Source organism: Heloderma suspectum, chromosome 4, assembly GCF_057233095.1.
Source record: "Heloderma suspectum isolate Gila_16-S chromosome 4, 16-S_ref, whole genome shotgun sequence".
In the NCBI taxonomy this organism is placed as follows: Eukaryota; Metazoa; Chordata; class Lepidosauria; order Squamata; family Helodermatidae; genus Heloderma; species Heloderma suspectum.
Window position 1 is genome coordinate 241,188,643 of NC_139461.1, and position 14,972 is coordinate 241,203,614.

General features: G+C 41.3%; 1 protein-coding gene across 1 annotated transcript in view; it reads right to left on the reverse strand.

Moving 5' to 3' along the window:
- Positions 1 to 2,220: 2,220 nt before the first annotated feature.
- Positions 2,221 to 14,972, reverse strand: part of FKBP5 (FKBP prolyl isomerase 5) — an 82,000-nt gene continuing 69,248 nt past the window's right edge. The window contains exons 10-11 of the mRNA XM_084852938.1: positions 12,819 to 13,058; positions 2,221 to 11,088 (exon numbers count right to left, since the gene is read on the reverse strand). Of these exons, the coding sequence (XP_084709064.1) occupies positions 10,984 to 11,088; positions 12,819 to 13,058 (345 nt within the window). The 3' untranslated portion in view covers positions 2,221 to 10,983. The remainder of the gene's footprint in view (positions 11,089 to 12,818; positions 13,059 to 14,972) is intronic.

Sequence of the window (14,972 nt, forward strand, 5' to 3'; positions counted from 1 at the left end):
TACATTGTAGTATTGCTCTTGATTTATTCTTTTAGGGTGCAATCCTATGCACATGTAGGCAGAAAAAAAAGGCCTACAACTCCCAGCATGCCCCAGCTAGCAGGGCTGGCTAGGGAATGCTGGCAGTTGTGGGACTTTTTTCTATCTAAATATGCATAGGATTGTGCCCTTAATCACTCCCTCCATCTAGGGGCAAATGTATTTCAATAGCAGGCAAAATAAACCTCATCTATGCACAACCTTCAGATCCATCCCACCATGCTATTTTGCTTTTTCCCTTAATCTTTATTCTGTAGAGGCTGAGCACTATCTTGATGTACCACTCAAGAAAGGGAGCATTCTTTAGCACTTTTTAAAAAATGCAAACACCCACACCTAGCTCCGCCCTGTAGCTCTGCCTCACCATTTTACAGAGCTTTCTCTTATTTTCTTTTTAAAGGTTTTGGAGGAACTGGAGAACAATTCTATAGCCTCCGGAGAGCACCTGATGACCCATAGGATACTGCAGTTCTCCGAGGCTGGAGACAAGGATTCCAGTCTTGGGGGAGATCTGACTGTGGATCTCCCCTGCATCCTGCCAAACCAATGCAGAATGCTCCACATTGGCCCTGTTCACATGTAACAGTGGCAAATCATGGGTTATTAAACTCACAATTTGCTGTGGAGCATGCCCACTGTATGTGGCCGCAATTTTGAATATGCAACTTTCAGTTGACCTGATAGAGGTTTCTCTGTGACATCTGAACCTGGACACTATGGGTTAATCATGGGTTAAACAACCCAAAGTTAATCTAACAACTAATTGTAAGTTAACTTTGTTTAACCCACAACTAACCCATAGTGTTCAGGTTTGGATGTCATGGAGCAACCTCTGCTCAGCCCAGGTCAATGGCTCCCTCTCCCAGGGTCAGCATCGCCACCTTGGGAGGAGAGGAAATGGATGTGTTGGGGAGAGGCCTGTGGACAGGGAGGAGAGAAGCCATGGATCTGTGGGATCCATCCAGCAGCCATCCCCGCCCCACCAAGGTGAGTGAAAGCATTTTTGGAGAATGGAGAGCTAAAAAACCCCGCAGCCATTCCTCCTGCCTTGCTGGGCTATTGCTGGTAGGTTTTAGGATGGATATGGGAATATGTCCCATAGGATTGCACCATAGGTGCCTCCTCACGCTGCACTGCAGTGCATATTGACTCAGAAATTAAGATTTTTGTATATCATATTCCTGCTTTTTATAGCAGTGCAGTGACATTGACAAACTTGTGAGGAAGATATCCTGAGGTTCTGCCTTATATGGACTGGATATAATGCAGAAGAAAACATCTAAGAGGATAGGGCAAAGGGGAAAAGTGATTTTGGGGTTGTGCTTTCTAGGGTTGTGTGGATAAGCTCTCAGTGAGAAGAATTATTTCATGGATTTGCAGTATGAATTCCTTTAATTCATTTTCTGTTCCAAGTACATTTGAATGGCAGTTTCCTATGTACTTCTGAAGGAATCTTGCAAAAGATCTCAGAAACTTGATTGACACAGCAATTGTTTTTCTATCGCTATTCAAAAGGTCTGGAAAGGCCTCAAAGACATGTTCATATATACACAATTTCCCCCCCCCCTGTTGTTTATATCATTATGCAGGATTGAAATCAACTATGCAGCATTTCTAAATTAACTATTGCGGTCAATGTAGGTTTTACAATTGCATTATGGACCTGGAAATGCAAAGGTCAATTTAATTTGTGAAAACCCACTTCAAATGCAAAATGATCCTATGGACCAGTGCTGCACTTCCATCTTCCTCAGCATTGGCTATGTTAATAGTAGCACTAAACGGTCAGAGGATGGACACTAGACTGGTTCACACTTGATTGGGGTGCATTGGACTGATGGATAAATATGCAAACTAACTTCATTGAGAAGCATTATCATGTGGAAGTTCTGTCCATCGTGTTTGATTCATGACTGTCCATTCACACCTGCACATCAGTCATCGAGCAATAACATAGTCCGGTGATCTGAATCAGGATCTCCATTCTGCTTGCAATGTCAAGTGGAGTCACCTGTCAATTGTATTACACAAAGCTGGCCTGCACTGATAATGCAGGCCAGCTTTTACCTGTGTCCAATGAATTCTCTCATGTTCACTTCTATACATTGCAGTGTTTGCTCCCCCTCTTTTTTTTCACTCTCATGCACTGTTCTGGCAAAAAGACAAACCATGACAGGAGGGGGGGAAAGTCAGATTTTATTTTTGTTTCATGTGTTGACACAAGTAGGGGTTATAACATTTTCCCCAACACTGGTAAGTGCTTTAAGTCATTGTAACAGGTGTTTTGAGAAGGTTCCACTCTTCAAGGATATTTAGATCATTGGAACACTCTTGGAATAATCCACCTCAACACCATACCAGCAATGTATGCTTTCTTAAGACTGCTTTCTTAAGCAGTCTTGAGCTAGCCTCTTTACTCAATTACATTTTCCATTCAATAAAAACTGCTCTAATTTCTTTAAGAACTTTACCTTCCGCTCAGTAGAGTCATGTCACACTAGAATTGTATCACTCTGTTGTGCTGTTTTAATGAGAGGTGTAGGTTAATGCTGCCAGGCTGCTCTTTGCAACTTAATATCCTATGGGGAGACATTTCCTTTACACAGCAAGACCCTGGCACTGGACAGAAAATAATAGAACTGGCAATGCTGACTTAAAAGATTCATAATGGTTTCTGTTGTACATGCACTGTATCAGAACACAATCATTTTGGGTGGTGCTCAATTAGCAAAAAGCTTGTTTTCAACTCTTTTTGACTTTACAAATTAGAAATTATATAGGTGGGTGAAAGTGGGAACCAGGTGGATTATTTTTATTGCATGAATGACTTCCAAGTTCTAGCTGTTCTATGATGTAATTACAGCTGGACATGCAAAATTACCAGATTGCAAAGATCCCTCCAAGTATGTATAACAGCCTCACAGAATGAAGGCAGATACAGTATTCAAGGAGCAGTTGTAACAGGTTCTTCATCGGCAATGTGAACCCAACTTTGTAATTTACATGAGAGGCATACATGAGGTACTGGATCAGTCCTCAGTTTTGCCTGAGTCTTATGCTTCAGACAGACTGTCCACTTTTTTAAAAAGTGGCATACATACATCATTGCTCCTCACCGTATTAAAAATGCAAATATTTACAGATGGATGCAAAATTGTTCTGTGTGTCTGTACGCACGTGCATGAGCAGGGGCAATGTCACTGCCATAAGATAATCAACACACCCTATAGCTGGCTTCTCTTTGCATCAAATCAACACTGCAGATTTGTAAAATGCTTTTTTTAGAATTTGTCCCGAAAGAAAAGCTATGCTTGTACTGAAGATGGTGAGGGTACTACTTCCACATTGCCTTCCTGCACTAAAAATGTTATATGCCCTCACCCTCAAGATGCATGACAAATGCACCTTTCCACAGTTTAAGGCTTCAGCTGTGTTTCCTTCATTCTGTTACTGAAAGGAGGAAAGGAATATCACTTGTGGCTATAAACTTGTTTTGCCTTCAGCAGCATGGAAGAGAGAGGATTCAGATGTCTGCCTGAGTAGCAATACCTCAGAGCCAATCAGGTGAAAAATAAATGGACTCTGAATAACCTGCTGCTTCAGGAAAAATTTGAATGAAGGGGGGGGAGGGGGGAATTGTGAATGAACATCAACCTTATAGCTATATTATCTAGGCTTCTGTTGCATTTGCAGAAGGCTTTGAGGTCATTTCAGAATAATATAATTCCCCACCTCTGCTCCCTTAAGGGTAGAGCTAGGCTAAAAGCAGCTCCTAAGAAGATATGTGGTAGCACTGCCTTTGAATCACTGGAACAAGACATTGCCCCCCCCCGCCCCCCCCCCCGCAGGGTGGTGTAGAGTCTCTGGCCCTGAGGTAGATGGCCTACTCTGCTTTTTCTCCATAAATGGTAATAGAAAATCTCAGTCCCTTCTCTGTTTCAAGGCCACATTATTTTTTCAGGCTACAAAAAGTGCATGAAAATGGCCACATTTCTGTTTAATTCTGGAGTTGAGAACTAGTGCGGCCCAACGAAGAGAGGCTGGATCAGGGATGCAGAGATGTCCACTGAGTCACTGTGCAGCCTTAGCAAATTTAAAAGTGAGGTAAATGATGACTACAAAAACAACACAGTAGGACTACCACCAGTACAGGCATCCGGGCTTCCCACTACATATACTGGGAGCAATAAAACGCATTCATACAGCCACTCACACCTAAGTACCAGCCTTGCAATTTGCTATTTGCCTATTGACATGGGACAAGTAACAATTGTCCCTGGACAAGTTTTGAGAGGAGGACAGTCCCTGCAACAGTGCTTAGAACAGAGTGCTGTGTGGCTTGGTTGTGCAGCTCTCTTTCTTTAATATTAAGAGCTCATAGTCCAGTCCTTTAAAACTAAGGAGAAAGAGTGCTCAAGACGTGCAGCTTCAGTATCACAGCTCTTTGCACAATGAGAGAGCTAAATTATAGAGGTTGTGCATGAGTGACTCCTCTCTATTCCCCACACCCAGTAGTCATTCGTTTCCTGTTGCTGGCTCTGTGCCTTTTGCCATTAAAACATCAGCTGCATGGTGAGTACAGGAGAGGATAGCACCTACCCCCTGATTTTAAATGACTACTTTAGACACTTGCTCCAACACTTGTATTAAACTTGTATTAGAAAAATGTGTGCAGTGGCCTTACACCTATACCTTCTGAAACCTTTAGTAATTATCAGAGCATTGATGTACTAACGGTATTCTCTCATCTTTCCGAGTGCTGTTCCTCTCTGAGCACTAATGCCCCAGTCTAGCAATGATGTGCTGGTGAAAGCGCTCCAATAAGCACATGTAACTCATCTGGGAATGGATCTCCCAATTCTCAGTAGAGCAGACTCCACACATGCTCAAGAGAAGTACCATGTGCACATTACGGCAAATACAGAGTCTTGGAATGGGGAGTGCATCATCCTATATACAAGGCAAAGCTAAACTTTGGGCAGCCTTCAGTTCTTGAGGGATTAAGAGATTAATTTATTCCAGCGTTCTGTTTCCCAACATGTGACCAGGTAGATGTTTCTAGAAGGGTAACTCACAAGCAGGGCATGATGGTGATGCCTTTTCCCTGTTGTTTCTCCACAGCGCCTGTTACTCAGAGGTACCTTTTCTATGAGCACGGAAGGTCCATCTAGTTACCATAGCCATTTATATACCTATCCTCCATGAATCCTTTTTAAAGCTCTCTAAACTATTGACGTGGCTCTCGCCATTCCAATTCAGGTTATGTTGCAGCCCAGAAAGTAGAGAGGGAAAGCAAAAGTCTGTCCCCTTGCAACTGTCCTTGTGTCATGCAACTTCTCCCAATAGCCTGCTACTGTGCTTCATATTCCAATTACTAACAAACAGTAAGAAGAGTAGCTGCCATTTCTAGGCAGCTGTCTTATTTAATTTTTCTACAGAAAACCCCTGTCAAACAATTAATCTGCAATTTAATCACTTGAGAGGACAGCCTTCCTGCTCTTTCAGGTACTGGGTTCTTAAGAACCCTGGCAGGCATTGCTGGGCCATTCTAGCCAACAAACAGATCCCACATGGAATGCAAAAACCTGGCTGGCTGAGAGGTAATGCTGTGAACTACAATCTTGCATTTTAGGGTGCTTCCAAACAGAGGGCTCCTACTGCTAACAATCAAAAGCACTGTGCATCTGTTTTGTCTTGTCTTCCTTAACAGATTTTTTTGTTCATAAGATGGAAAAAGCAATGGGAAACACAGGAGGGCTACACACTGAAGACAATGTCTGGACCTCTGTAAAATTCCATAAATGAGACAGTACAATTGTGCAATACAAGCTTCATCTGGAATCACCCTTAGTTTTTAGGCCACCAGAAACAGGGAATGATATAGTCAGGGGTCTACAAGTGCACTTGCCAATGGCAAACATATATCTTTTAACCTAGCATCATGGCAAGCACAAAATGAGAGATTGGTAGGTGCTCATCTCTGAGGTTGTGCTGGGATTCGGAGGCACTCAGAACCAGTGAGACCATCTTACTCCTTCTAAGTACCTCTGCAAGTCCATCACAACTGCAGGCACAAGCCTCCACCCTTTTCTCAAGCAGGTCAACAGGCAGGATTGGTGGTGACTACACATTTTGGCTAGCTACCAATGCCAGCCAAAATTTGTGGACCCCTGGACAAGGGCATCGCAACACCAGAACAGAGTAGCAAGTGGGATAGTGAATCAGGCTAAATTTGTTACTAATTCTGCTGTTGCATTAGGGCTTTGAGGGAACAGGTGAAGAGAAATTTGACCAAACACTTAAGTTTGAATGGTTCCAGGACAAACAGCTCTTGACCAAAAAAGCCCCAAAGGAGACATCACAGGAATCTGAGTAGTTAACATTATTTACATATCAGATATATCAGAAATGGACACTGTACTCTCTCAGCAGGACAAGATGCTGTTAGTGGCAAGTGTGAAGTTCTAACTACCTTAATAAGGGACTATGACTGGATTTTCAATCCATTGTTACAATACGGATATGATGAATATATACTTCTGAATGTATATTTCTTTGCTGACTTGGGGAAAGTAAAAAGGCTATCTCCACCAGTAGGCAACAAAATGGGGAATAAGGCAACACTAATAGCGGAATAAATATACAATAACATGGGGAATAGGGGAACACAAAATGGGGAATAAGGCTACAGTAATCTCTCTCACATCCCATAACCTAAGCACATCAAATAAGATGCTGATCAATAGGTTAATGGGGTAATGATGTGCACCAGTCTCCTTCTGGTGAAGGCACCATAGATTTGTGTTTCTAACACCCCATGGATGGTAGGAAACTCACCCCATCCAGGCACAATGTACAAGAACTAGGGAGGGAGCAATGAAAGCAGAAAAGGCAGTGTTGGGTCAGCAAAGCTTTGGCACACTGAGAAGGCAGTTCAGCAAGTCATTTGCTACTGATTCTGCTTCCCTATTCTCAACCGGAGATTCCAACAAGGTGGCTTTGGAATAGCTTTCTGGCAACTAGATGCGGCACCTCCTGGGTAGCATAGGATAATTAGCTCCCACCAGTACCAGGCATTCAGCAGTTAGCAATAGGAGAGTGTGTGATCCTTTCTTTTTGACAAAAAAGAAGAGAAATCTACGTCAATGTTTGAGTAACGTTGCAAGGAGAGGTCAGGAGGCTGAGCTACAATGTTTCACTTTACTCTTACAAGAGTATCCTTAACAAAACCTAATCCAGGTACCATTTAGTTTAGAGCAGGGCTGGGCAATATGCGGCCTGTGAGCTACATGCAGCCCCTGCCAATGCTGCTATCCTGCCACTTGCAGTGGTAGCAAAACAAATTAGTGGTTTGGGGCTGAATTTTGGTGGCAAACCACTACGGAAGTTTAAAAGACAAACGTAGCTTGAAAACTAGCTATATTTGTCTGTTTTAGCCTTCTGTATATGTGTGCCATTAAAATTCAGCATCAAACCACCAGTTTGTTTTGTTTTGCCTCTGCAGTGCTGAATTTGGCAGTGCAGCAGAAATGTGGCCCATAGGGGTGTGTGTCAAACGTGCCCCCCCAGTTGCCCCTTCCCCCGCTTTAGATAATGGAACTGGACATCAAATGGCTGTGTTCAAGAATAAAACGAGAGCCAGTTATTGCTGAGGTAGATGCAGTTATCTTGATATTCCAAGAGACATAAAACCAAAAATAGGCTAAGACCTATAGGATTTCAAAACAGGAAGTTGCTTGAACAGCCACCTGTAGAGGTAAGTTTCCAAACCACAGCAGCCACGTGATAGTATACTGTCAGACACCCTTCCATGGATGTTCTATGATTAGTTGGCAGTTTGATGGGAAATGAAGTAACTGAGCAAAGATACGGGCAGAAGGGGAAAGATTAGCTGAGCCAGGACAAGGATTGCTTGATGAAACTATGGAATGCTCATCGCATGACACAGACACATGATGACCTTTAAATTGAGAGAATAGTTATGTTGAATGCTGGCACAGATGGACAGGCTAAATGGCTTTGTCCCAAATACAGGTTTAGGATAGTAGAAAGTCAAAATGCATTATGGAACTGGTTTCTTACAAGAATTGGAACACAGTTTGGATACTACATGACCTTGGAAAGACAGCAACAGAATAGCATGCACTGCTCTTCCCACAGTAGGGAGAGGCCTTCATATACCAAAGCTTTGTCTACTTCAGATGAAAAATATTTTCTGAAGCTAAAAAACGGTGTATGGTCATAGTGAAACTGAAACCCTAGCTAACATTACAATCATCATCATCATCATCAAAATCATACTGAGAGCCTTCTGAAAATCCTCTGCCTAAACAAGACTGATATAAACTCACATCCATTTAGAAGGTATAGGATGACAGTGTTCACATTCCTTCAAACAAATCAGAAGGCTGAATAAATACACAGAAAATAGGAAATGTTAGTACTTATACCGAATTCTATTTTCAGTTGCTGTCTAGGTTGTAGTATTGCAATATGAGGTACACCATCCTTCTTTTGCCATCCATGAAAAATATAAATCAAGGACATATGTTACCTTCTCTCTAGTTTACTATAGGTGAGTTTAAGATTAACAGCTTATGCTGTTAATAATTCAGAGTGCAAAAATGAAAATGATGATTTGCAAATGAAATCTGAATGTCTTGCTCCCTATTGTGTCAATTTGGCTCATGAAAATAATATTTAAGCCTATGATTTGGTATAAAAGTGCAATATAGTTGGCTATGTAGCAAAATGAGCATTCTGTCACATGATCAAATTACTGTTCAGTGCTTGTGTAGCATAATTTTATCCCTTCATGTCATAGAACCCTGAGCAGCACTCTGGATATGTGAAAAGTGCTCAACTAGTTCACTGTATGGACAGGTGTACAACAATTTGAGGACCAGGATTGAACTTTAGTCTCCCTTAAAGTGAACAGAATAACCAGCAAGGAAGTATGACTCAAGTCTTAAATGTAGAACCCCATCATCAGAATATCTGCCTTCAGCTGCTGGTTCCCTTTTTAATGACTGTTTTGGGCTATCCCCATGTTTTTAGAACAACTGGAGCAATACTGTACCTGAGCTTTGGTTTAATACATTACTAACAAGGTTTTAGCTCTTCTCTGCTTCTTGTGATCAAACACAACCACAGAGAGGAGTGGGAAGGGGAGGGGTGGAGAAAGAGAGAGAGAGAGAGGGAGAGAGAGAGAACTTTGCTGGAAGAAATAGCAAAAAAAAAGAAATAGCATTTTACCAGAGAAGAAGATCAACAGGAAAAGAGGTTAAGTATTTGTTAATTCCCCTTTGAAAATTAGAGTTAAAACAATTTAGATTGTTTAAGAACATAGCAGTGGTGCCCTTCTGACATAAAGGGAAGCAAAATGCCCTAGACTCTAATGGAACTATAGCTGTAGCTGTACGAATGTGTTTGTGTTCCATCGCAAGTCAGTAAACATACTGACCCAAACCCAGAGAAAATTAGTCAGGCAAGTCCCACTAAAATCAGTGGGACATGTTTATTGCAATTACAATGGGACATAAGTAGAACTACCTTTCTCTGGTACACAATGTCTTTTCATGCTATTATCGGTTTTGAGCTATAATGCAGATTGGCATGACTCATCTGCAGTGAAAGCCCACTGCTTTGACCTGAAAGCATCCTTACAAAACATTTGTAAGACTCAGAATGGACCCTTTTTGCTTTACAAAGCAAAAACAAAACAAGAGGGCAGCACAGCTTTGGGGTGGGGGAATCCAAACAAGAATTTGAGCACGAAATCTTAGAATGAACTAGGAATCCTAAAACCAAGTTCTAAGCATAGTTTCTTAAAGTGTTTTTAATGTGGTGGGAAAACACATAATTGCATTGCTTATAGGACTAACTGTAGTAATGTCCTGGTGATTCCCTGTATTATAATTTCAAGAATTATATCCATAAAGCCCTTAAAAAGGACTAAATGCATAATCCAAGTCCATCACTGCCTACACTTGCCCCAATTTAGCAAGAAAAATTGTATTAAAGGAAACAGACTTCTGTACTTGAACATCCTCAGGTCCTCACCTAACAGATGTTTGTGGGGCAGTGGGGCGGGGCAGAAGGAGAAGAGGGTATCTAACTCAGTCCTGGTGCCCCTTCCCCCTTCCTGTAACAATTTATCAGTGCTGTTTGGTGGTGATATCTTTTGGGCCACTGGGGGTGGAGAGAAAAGATGCTCATGCACAGAAGCTGGCATGTACACTTCTGCTGTGCTCAATCATCACTGGGTTGGGCCTTCCCAGCAAACAATCATTTATGAATAATAATGTGATTTGGATGACTCAGCTCCCTGAGAAACCAGTTTGTGCTACAGAAATGATCAAAAATACAAGACAGATAGAACAAGATCCAGGAGTCTGGGTTTAAAGTCCATAGAACTGCTTTCCACTTGGTTCTAGTAGTACTACAGTGATGTCTTAAGTTGGTAGTACTTGGGTCTTTTTTTCTTTTTCTTTGTTTTAAAGACAGACAACATACACCGATGTGGTGCTACTACAGTACAACCAAATGCAATGCCAAAATTATACAGCTGACAGCTCCTACAAGCTAATTCATTTTATAGAACCCTGGTCACTGCCTTTAGAGTGGATGCAAACTGAAATGAGTTCTATTTGAGCCATCTGAGTAAAAATCTTCTATAGAACCATTGTGTGTGTTTGTTTTAAAACCATTTGTTCCACTTGGAGTGGTCCCATGCTGCCTTTCTGTTCACATTCCACTGCCGAGCACGCTCACAGCAGTGGTAATGATTTTATAGTTTCTTGTGAAGCTGCTGGATAGGCTTTTTGCTTCCACAATAATGCCTAGTGTAACAAGCTTTACAATAAACACTGTTGAATTCTGAGTTCTTCAAAAACCTGTTTGAGTGCAGGTTGAATTCAGAAGGATTGTCTTTCTACTGCACAGTCATACATGGCCCTCTAATTCTTTGCCTTCAGTCACTGTCTTCTTAAGCCCAGTTTCAGAAGATGACTTCTCTTCCTTCTCTCCTGTGGGTTTACTGGCCTCCTCCTGTAAGCAATAGCAAATATGCCATGTGGGAATTAATGGAGAGGTACAAGGTTCATAGATTCAAAGACTCTCAGATCCTTAAGCTCAAAAAGGATAAAGCAAAGGAAATTACTTGCTAGGAATATTTTAGAAATTCCATTCCATAGTTGCTGGAAGCAGTGTTGGGTACACAATACTCAAAATGGGAAATGAAAGTTACCTGTCACTATCATTCACACAACCTTTGAACTTTCTACATGAATGTAGAAATGGACTGGGAAGATATGAGACGCCTGTGTATGCTCCCCATTGTATAGCTTCATTTTGAGTATATGAGGAATTGTGAAATGACTGAAGGAGCAAGTGTACCCACAGTGCTCATTACTCACTGTTTACAAGACATATTATATTTTATTTGAAGCCATTTCTTAAATAGATCAATGAAGAGGTCTTCCAAAAGAACTACCTCTGCTGCCATAGGTAAGAAAAGTAGCATGATATTTATATTCATTTCATTACTACTCTTGGATAACAGTTGCAAGGGTTTTAGTAACACTATCAGATTAAGAAATTGTGTAAAGGTGCTTCCAGATGAGGCTGTTATTATGCTATTGCCCTGCCTCATTTATGCAACTTTACAAAGGGTTCAGCTGTAATTGTTTCCAGTTTGTAACCCTCCTGTGTTTCTCTCTGCTTCTTCCATCTTTTTTCCTATCAGAAAAAAAATATTTAAAGGAGGAAGAGATGACATAGCTGCACAGTGTCTTTGGAATGGTAGGGTAGGACATGGGTTTCGAACCTCTTTCAGCCTGAGCTCAGGCCGAATTCCATTTTGAAGATGCTCTCAGGGGCCACATTTCAGTGGTAGGTGGGGCCAAAGGTAAAAGGGGTGAGGCCAGAACATCAAAAATACCAGTGTATATTTTAGGGTAAAGCTCTTCCTGCCAGTAATGAAGGCCTAGGAAAGGCATTTCAACCTTTGGGGGGGGGAAAACTGCATGAAAGCCAGGAAAACACCAATTAATCCATGGTTTGAGAAAAGGTGGTGCCAAAGAATTGGTGTGGCCTTCTGGGGTACCTCAGAGGGCTGAATTTGGCTCCTGGGCCTGAGGTTCTGCACCTCATGTACTAGAAGCCTTCCATCTGGAAGTACCTTAAGTCACAAAGCGAATGGATCTAGATCTCGACTGTGAGTCAGAGGCCCACACATGTACAGAACTCCCATTGTTACGGCACATGTAACTCCATAAGCACACAGATAATTTCCCCTTGTTATTCGTGATTATGAGAAAGCTCCATCTGTATGCCAAGCCCACCTATACAGTTGTTAAAGTGCCCTTTAGCCACAGTGAAACCAGTGGGAAAATCATTTAACTATGTGCTCAAGGCCCACGGATTTTAATGTGACCTAAACTTCCTTAACAAATGTTTTGTATAGATCCATTTTGTGACAAAAAAGGAAAGAGTTTATCATATAGTGGTATGCCCCTCCATACAATGCCCCCCCCCATGGTAGGATGTTCAAAGCTGTGTCCCTGAGACTGTGGGCCACCTCCTCCCCAAACTGGTAAAGAGGGTGCCAGTCAAACCTCTTACTAAGGGGAATTTGAAAAGCCATCACCATTGCCCAAGGAAAGGAAATTATTATGCCTTGTTAATATTTCTATAATTTCAAACAAAAACCCTCAGTACTGTGTTACAGACAGAGTTTGACATAGGTGGGAAGGAGGCCATATTGGCATGGTGCAAACCTTTGCATCTCTCTCTGCAAATTTCTTGAACATGTTGGCATATATCTTTCGGTCACGCTCATTGTGCTCCTTTGTTTTCTTCTGACACACAGCAATTTGTGACTTAGCTGCCTTGTTTTGTGGATTCACTTCTAGCACTCTCTGAAAGTCACATTTTGCCAGTTCAAATTCATTCATGAGTAGTCGTGCTTCACCTCTTCTGTACAAGCCCTTTTCGTTGGCCTGGTCCAGCGCTAATGCCTGCAAATATACATTCCTAAATTTAACATAATTTGAATGACTCCACATGGTAGGAGAACAAGAATGTGGGAAACCTGACTCGTGAAGGGAACATGGGGCAGAAATAAATTTTTCAAGGGGTGGGGGGATAGAGGCTTGACACTGAGAACCTGTGCTGAGGTGCACTATGCTTTTTGTTTAAATTAAGGGCAGTAACAGAATAATGATTTAATTTATAGAATAAACAAAATAATAAAGAATTATCAACTATGGGTAGGACTGCCCTTCAGAGGGCAGAATGTAGAATTCAGAAGTTTATAGGATATCCTAAGACTGAACTTTCATTTAAGGAAACTAAAAGAGGCCCAGATTGTTAGCTATATGGTTCCCGAAAAAGCCTGCTTCTGTCAAATGCCTCGCAACAAAAGCGGGGAGGGGCTTTTAAATGCTCACTAGGTAGTATGTTCATCACTCAGCAAAATAGGAGAAAACAACTGTCTTAACCCCTCCATTAAAAATGCATTCAGTACAAGGCATATACTTTTATTTTAGCTTGTATCTTGTTTCAACAATTGGTTTGATCTAAAGATTATTGTGCACAAGTGGAAGACTTCTGTGCATACATTGGTGGTGGTGGTTGTGTTACCCCACCACAGCCTACAGTCCTTCATCCCCCATGAAAAGTTTCTTCAGAAGGTTGGGAGACCCTCTAATGTGACATGCAATGCAGTGGGACATGGAGAAGTGCTTGCACATGGGGTTCTTTGTATCTAAATCAAATATATCCAAATGACAAAAACTGAGTTTAAAAAAATACTGCATATTTATTGCATATTGGTAGCAAAGCCCTAGTCTTCAGCTGTTTTTAAAATAGGAACATAACATTTGAACCTCACATGGTGTACTTCTGCTGCACACCCAGAAATTTATAGTGTAATTGGCAATTGAATATCATAATGAAAAACCAAATCTCAAAGTGATATCTCTTTATCAGATGCTTCTATAAAGCCACAGTTACATATATTAACAATGCAATCCTATATGTGTCTATTCAGAAGTCCCACAATTCAATGGGGCTTATTCCTAGGTAAGTGGGAATGTGATTGCAGCTTAAAATATGAGCTTCAATATTATTGACTCAAACAAAGTATTTTAAAACCGATAATGTAAATACGTATCTTTTTCAACACCCTGGCAATAGTTTACATAATGGATTTTGTCTTTAAAACTAGTTGGAAATGTTTATGTTGTAGAGGATAAGCCATATACAGTAACAAACAGAACATTCCAGAAAGAGTAATAGGATACAGTGACTAAATGCAAGCGGATATTATGTTTAAAGCTTCCAAACAGAGGCCCAAAAGAAACCTACGGGCAATGTTTAGATTATGACTCACAAACCTCAGATATTTATAGTTTTATCCATAAGCCCATGACTTACTTTTTGCATATTTATCTCAGTAATGTAAATCTACAGTCTCATTTTTAACACTTGATTCTTGCTGGGTTTCATTCAGAGATCTGTATCTTGAACACATGACAGGAGCCACATTAAGCACCAGACAGGCCGCTTAACAAGATCAGCCTCGGATGGCCTTCTCTCTGTCCCATCAGCCAGGACAGCTAGACTGGTGGGGATGAGGGAGAGGGCCTTTTCTGTGGTGGTCCCCACTCTGTGGAACTCCCTCCCTAGGGAACTCCGTCATGCCCCCTCTTTAATGAGCTTCCGTCGCGCATTAAAAACGTTGTTGTTCAGGCAGGCATTTGGGGTGGGTTAGGGTATTTTAGAAAATGTTTTTATTGTAGAATTTTATTGTTTTAAACTGTTTTTATTGTATGTTGTACATCGCCCAGAGTGGCTGGGTGACCAGCCAGATGGGCGATTAATAAATTTAATAATAAATAAATAAATAAAATAAATTCTGCATACTTCTA